General features: G+C 41.2%; 1 protein-coding gene across 3 annotated transcripts; it reads right to left on the bottom strand.

Annotated features, from left to right (window-relative positions):
• Positions 1-728: 728 nt before the first annotated feature.
• Positions 729-5,152, bottom strand: adra2a (adrenoceptor alpha 2A). 3 transcript variants are annotated; one of them, XR_003050523.1, is made up of 4 exons: positions 4,762-5,152; positions 1,768-4,549; positions 1,227-1,323; positions 729-1,017 (listed from the first exon to the last, which is right to left on the bottom strand). XR_003050523.1 is itself a non-coding variant. In XM_025058254.1 (2 exons), the coding sequence occupies exon 2, from the start codon at positions 4,348-4,350 to the stop codon at positions 3,112-3,114; it is 1,239 nt and encodes a 412-aa protein (XP_024914022.1). In that variant the 5' UTR covers positions 4,351-4,549; positions 4,762-5,152; the 3' UTR covers positions 729-3,111. The 3 variants fall into 3 exon arrangements, 1 of the variants encoding a protein (XP_024914022.1); XR_003050524.1 differs by having other exon boundaries at positions 1,778-4,549; XM_025058254.1 differs by having other exon boundaries at positions 729-4,549.
• Positions 5,153-6,645: the final 1,493 nt, after the last annotated feature.

The raw sequence follows: 6,645 nt of genomic DNA, 5'->3' as shown, positions 1-6,645 counted from the left end.
TATATATACATATAATATATATATATAAAGTGTGTTTGTTTTACTAGCAGGCAGAAATTCACACCCTACATTGATAAATTTTGCTCAGCCAAAGCAAATTACCTTGCAGGTCTAATAATCATGTCGCATTATGCTGTGTGGTTTCTGAGATGATGAGAGGTGATTGCTCTCGATCATAATCAGCTCTGGGAAAATATATTTGTCTCAGCAAATTATTGTCCAGGGAAATACTTGCTGCCCAGCTTTTTTTAAGTTTCCAATGAGCCCCAGAGCCCTGACAGCTAATCAGCTCCCTATAATATGACTGAGACACTAACTTTAAATGAGACCTGTAAAATACGTTTGAGTCATTTTTTTTTCACCATACAGTACACAATACTACCATTAATACCATACCATGGAGGGAGGAGGAGAGGGACAGAGAGAGAAGACAGTGTGGAAACATAAGGATAAAAATGTTGAATAAAAAACAAGGGTGAGTCATCACTAACACAACGAGTAATTATGTTTTCTGCTGCAACCTCAAATACACTCAATCTAAGGGAAACAAGTACATGTTTTAATATGTGGGCGCCTTAGTCAGTATTCGTCATCATTTTGACCCCAGCCACCACAAACACACCTATGTGACTCCCACGTCCATATTAAAAGAGAACACACACCCTTACACACACTTAAATACATGCAGTAATTTAAACAGCACAAACTGTCCTCTCAAAAGTGACCAGCCTAATGAAATGCAACTTTATTTGTTCAGTATAATTTTTGTGCCTTCTGACATTTTGTCCCTGTCTTTTTGAGTGGTGCACACTCAGCCACAGTGCTCAGAGCCTTTAGGAAATGGACGTGCATTCTAACCTGATGATCCATGCCCTGATCCCAGAGGCAAAGTGCGTGAGTGTGTGTGTGCGTGTGCATGAGGGGGTCTGCTGACTTCAACAGCTGGCTTCTTCCAATAGGCTGTCAGAGAGCACTTGCACTTAATGGCATCACTGCTGCTTGTCGATGTCAGGGATACTGAAGAGCAGACAGACAGAGAAGAGAACAAGACAAACAGGCATTTATTGTATCATAAATATCTACTGATAAACACTGTGACTGATAAACATCCACCTTTGTTTTTCATCATTTGTTTTGTTCACATTCATTTGTTCCAATGTCAGAAATAATTTTTGGTCCCAAAAGGTATTCAAGTTCTATTGAAAAAAAAAGTTATTAAAATTTACCTGAACTGTTGCTTGGTAAACAGCAGTCATTTTTGATTGTCAATGTTTAGGAGAGAACTCTTTATACGTGGCTCGGACAGCTGGAACTGGTTGAATCCTGAAATGGAGAGCAGTAGAAGATGCAATGATGAATTAGTATTGAGATTTATAATCTGTAATAATAGCTATCCATCTATCTATCTATCTATCCATCCATCTATCTATCCATCTTCTGTGTCAAAGGTTGATTATCATTTGTCCAGAAAGTACAGACTTCATTTTCCCACTGGAGTGAACAATGTAAACAAACAACAAATGAGAAAACGTAATCCCTACGACAGTTGGAAAGGCATCTGAACAGCACCACACTTATGAAGTTTAGTGATTCTTCAGGGAGTTTTCTTATAAGAGCCCTTACACCCGGCCCCTCCTCCAGAAGCCCGGGGTGTACTTGTATTCAGCTGTTGGAGTGTATCCCTGCACGTTTACAAGATGTGTGAATGTGGGGAGACTGTGAGAAAGAGGGGGTGTGTGAGAATGTGTATCTGTAGTTGCAGCTCACATAAACATACGGGGGTAGCTCCCACTGGACAGACAAGTTTGCTGAAGTTGGACTGTTGCTCCATGGTAAAATAGTTGTGGGGCCCTGCTTTATGATTAAAGAAAAAAAAACAAAAAACAAATAAAAGATCAGAAAAGAAGAAACAACATTCAAAGCATTTTTAACATTAAAGATTTTTAACTGATGTTAAACCATATCAAAAATCACACAAAAAAGTTAATTTTAAGGAAGTTTTCTAACTGTATATCTATACGTATATATTTATATACGTATAGATATTACAGTTGTTTCAACTCAAAAGTACAGTTTTTGATTTAAATTAAATATATCTGGTGCCTCAATTTCTGCTGTGCATACTTAGAAATAAATGCATCTGATAAATCATCCATGTTCTGTGGTGCATTCTTATTATGTAATACATAATAAATAAACAAAAGCTAACTTCACTGATAATAAATAGACAGAAATAAATAGATCAAAACAAATCTATTTACAAAACAAAACGGACCACCTTAAAAAATCTTTAAGACAGACAAATAGACAGAGAGAGAGAGAGGGCGAGGGGGAGAGAGAGAGAAAAGGAGAGAGAGAGAGAGAGAGAGAGAGAGAAAAGGAGAGAGAGAGAGAGTGACCAGTCAGTCAGGTTTGTTGTGACTCTGTGTCCGTCTTTAATGGTGTATACGATGATAACACAAAGTGGCACATGAACCATTTCATCTCCACCTTTTGCACCTGGAATTAAAACCAGAAAACATACTGAAATACACTAATATTGAAAATATGGATTTGTTTATACATTTTTTTTCATGTATTTTTTAAATACTTCAGATACCCTCATGCAAAGAACCAAGTATTGACTTGCACACATTTTGTTGAGACTCATCAAAAGCTCAGCTCCTTGATAATCTCCTGTAAAGGCTGGAATTACACTGATCTTTGATGGAGTAGCTGAACTCTGGTCTCTAAGACACTGCATAAGAGGGTTTGTGTTTCTGTCTTTTGTTCACTTTTTCATACATTTTACAGTCTCTCTCTCTCTCTCTCCCTCTCTCCCTCTCTCTCTCTCCCTCTCTCTGCGTGTGTTTAAGATATTGTGACACGTAAGTTTACTTTACAAATGCTGACATACGTTTAATAACCCTCCTTTATTCTCACAACCCCAACGCCATCATCCTCCATCATCCATTTCAACATCTCTCTCTGTGTGTTGGCTGTCGTTATTGGCTTGTGGGTGGTGTGTGTTTTGCTGCAACATGAAGCCCACCCGCCCGATTATGCACTGTTATAGAAAGCATTCACAGCCAAGTGAATTCACTGTACAGATGTGGATAAAGACAAGGTTCATTATACGTATCTCCTGGTGTCCCTCCTACACAGTATTTTTTTGAAGGACCTCCTGAAGTCATTGTTGAAGATGGTGTAAATGATGGGGTTCAGTGCACTGTTGCAGTAACCGAACCAGAAGAAGAACTTGAACAGGGTGTCAGGTACAGGACAAGTCTCACAAAGCGTCATCAACATGTATGTGAAGAAGAAGGGGAACCAGCAGATGACAAACACTCCTATGACCACAGCCAGGACGAAGGTGAAGCGTTTCTCCCTGTTCTGACGGCCCTTCCAGCGGCTGGCTCGGCTGCCCTGCTCCGGTTTCATACCATCGTCGTCCCCTGGTTTGATTTGGCTTAGTTTGGTCGCTCCTTTCCTCCCTGATGACTTTTTGATAGAGCAGGGACTGTTGACTTTGTGGTCAGAAGACGACGACTCCTCAATGTCCACTCCATTGACCTTCTGCTCATCTGCTCCTCCTTTCACACACTCTCCCTTCTTCAGCTCACTCTCTTTCTTGCCGTTGAGTTTCTCGAGACAGAGGTGATCACCGGCACCGATGCCATTCTCCTTCCCAGCAGCTATGGTCTTTGGCGTCTCCTTGCACTTCCTGTCTCCGGGAGGTGCCCGGGTCCTCTTTTTGGCAATCTGGTAGATCCGCACATACACCAGCACCATGATGACACAGGGGAGAAAGAAGGAACCGATGCAGGAGGAAATGACGTACCACTTGTCGTTGTTTATCTCACACACTCGGCCCATCTTGCTGTTTTCCTTCTCCATGGTGATGAGTGGTGGGAAAGAGATAACTGCTGCGATGACCCACACAATAAAAATGATGCACTTAATGCGGCGTGGCGTCCTCTTTAGATTGTACTCAATGGCCTGTGTGATAGACCAGTAGCGATCTAGGCTAATGGCACACAGGTGAGCGATGGAGGCAGTGCAGAAGAGAACATCCAGTGCCAGATAAATTTCACACCATAACTCGCCAAAGTACCAGTAGCCCATTAGCTCATTGGCCAAAGAGAAAGGCATCACAAGGGTAGCCACCAAAATGTCCGCTGATGCCAGAGACACCAAGAATAAGTTCTGCGGTGCCTTCAGGGCCCGGCTTGTAAACACGGCTATGACGACGAGAACGTTACCGAACAGTGTGAGAAGGATCAAGATCCCCACCATCACGGTGAGCGACAGTTGGAGGCTCAGCGGGGCCGCCTCTGGCAGAGTCTGGTTGCTGTCATTGTTAAACTCCATTGAGGCAGATTGGCCCACTTCTTTACAGGAGTTCAGCTGAGGTTTCCAAATATCATCCACCAGGAAATACAGAGCTAGACTGGAGGAGCAGAATCACTCCTCTGGGGCTGCTCTGGCTGAAGTCTCTGTCATTGTACAATGCCTTCTCAGGAAAAAAATCTCTAATGGGACTTACATCTCTGGAGTAAACAGGGAAAATCTGGAAAACAAACAACACAGGAGGGGAGGAAAAATTGTTGTCATTTTGACTTAAAATCTTAATGATATGATGATGATTCATACTGTGGCTCTTGTAATCGGCAGCTGTCTCTGTTTTTAGATACAACAAAGACAAAACAGCTTCTCTCACAGCAAGCTAAGGCATTAAAATTCTCTCTACAAACTATTTAACGATTAAAAAAGAAATCTTACCTGTAGCGACAGCAGCGGCAAAACCTCCCATCCGTGATAGACACCGTGCGGTAAAGAGCCGGTCAGCGGGCAACTTCTTTAGGTCGATCAGTGGAGAGGAGAGAAGATCCATTTGGCAGATGAGGGGTCAAGTCTTTCCTCTGCATCTCCCCTCTCTCTCCGCACAGTGATCCCTGGGCAGCATCTATCTGTGCTCGGCGGCGAACCTAATAGAGCCTTAATCGCGTTATCCCGGCCGCTGCTGTCTGCGTGTGGATTTGTGGAGCGTCTCCCTCCTCACTGTACACCAGAGCGCCACTCCCTCTCTTTATAGCCCGCACGCTGCAAAAAGTGTCCGGCTCACCGGGTCACCGTGCAGGGTGTCAACACAGACACACATGCGGGTGTGACAACGATGGCAGCCGCTGTCAGAGTGAAGAGTGAGAGGAAGACGGCAGACAGACACACGAGAGAGACGCTGTCAAGAACAAGACGCCATGAGCCGCACAACACATAAAATAAATAAATAAATAAATAAATAACTGCACGACAAAAATCGGTGTCATTAATATAGTTTTACAGCTTTAATGATCTAATCTTATATAAAGCTATCAGCTTCAAGGGTGTATTTTTGGCTTTTTCTTTTGTAAGTGTTCAAAGAAAATTCAAGAGAGTAAAACTGCTGGCCCAACCCTGGCACGCAGCCCACCTCCGTGTGGCACACATAAAAAATATAATTTCAAAATTAAATTAGTAAAAAAGTCATACATTAGTTATATTAATAATATTTAAAATATTATTATAAATAAAAATATTATATCTTTTCTTGGCAGTGGTTTTCCCAAGCACTGAAAATCATTTAGCAGCAACTGTAAATTTCAACCGCATTTACAAAAATCTGGGACAAAAACACAAACTGGAAAATCAAATGCACCCTAGTGGTGTCATTCTTCTACTGTGTACAGCTGTGACGCTCCACCAGAGGAAATCCTAGTACAAGGTCATAACTGACTGGATTTATTCAGATGGGTCATTTCAGAGTGACCCTTACTGGACGGCTAAAACATTTTTTGCAGTGTAACAACAGCTGGACACATGGTGTGGACAAGACCAGAGGCAATTTATTAGTGTGACAAAACTTAATTTGTCTGACCACTAGGGATACAACGATGCACACGATTCTATCACAATTTTTTTTTAAACCAAATGATCTCCATTATGACCATAAACTATAACCCTTTATTATTAAAACTAGGCAAATTACCATTACCAACTGAAATTGTTATCTTAAACAACAGAATACACAAAATTAATTTCTTTACAGACACACTGCTCATCATCGTTAATCTCCTCTAATTAAATGTAAAACTGGTCTTGTCATCATTAACTGTCACTATATTAATCAACAAAATGATTAATATTAAAAAATATTAACTGGAAAGAATGCCTTTCGTTACAGAAACTGTAAAACACTTGAACACCTGAATGTCACTTAGGCTAGGTGATGTGACCTGATGTCTTGGATTAATAAGGGGGTCACAACTAACGTTTTTAGGCGCATATCGCCACCTGCTGTATTAGAGTGTGTAGTCTCATGGTATGACCACTGAGGTTTTGAGATAACACAGCTTACTACTTATTTTTATGGAGAATTTTTTTTTATTTCAACTGATGCCAATTGTCCCAGATTTGTATTGATTTTTAACTGATTTAGGTTACATCTCAAACCTTATGTGCAGCATTGTACATTGCACTGTGTAATAAAAAAATCAGTGCAGACAGTGTGGCAGATGGGTTCAGTGTATATGTAGAGTTACATCAGGGTACGATGTGTACGATGATGTTTTCTAGGTAAACCAGTGACTAAAGTGAGAGACAAGTGGTCACTGGATGACAAGACACAGC

Source organism: Cynoglossus semilaevis, chromosome 9, assembly GCF_000523025.1.
Source record: "Cynoglossus semilaevis isolate Cse_v1.0 chromosome 9, Cse_v1.0, whole genome shotgun sequence".
Taxonomy (NCBI): domain Eukaryota; kingdom Metazoa; phylum Chordata; class Actinopteri; order Pleuronectiformes; family Cynoglossidae; genus Cynoglossus; species Cynoglossus semilaevis.
This window is presented reverse-complemented; position numbering and strand designations above follow the sequence as displayed.

What these genes read in the sequence shown, in the direction of transcription:
- adra2a (XM_025058254.1), bottom strand. Translation starts at nt 4,350, where the DNA reads ATGGAGTTTAACAATGACAGCAACCAGACTCTGCCAGAGGCGGCCCCG.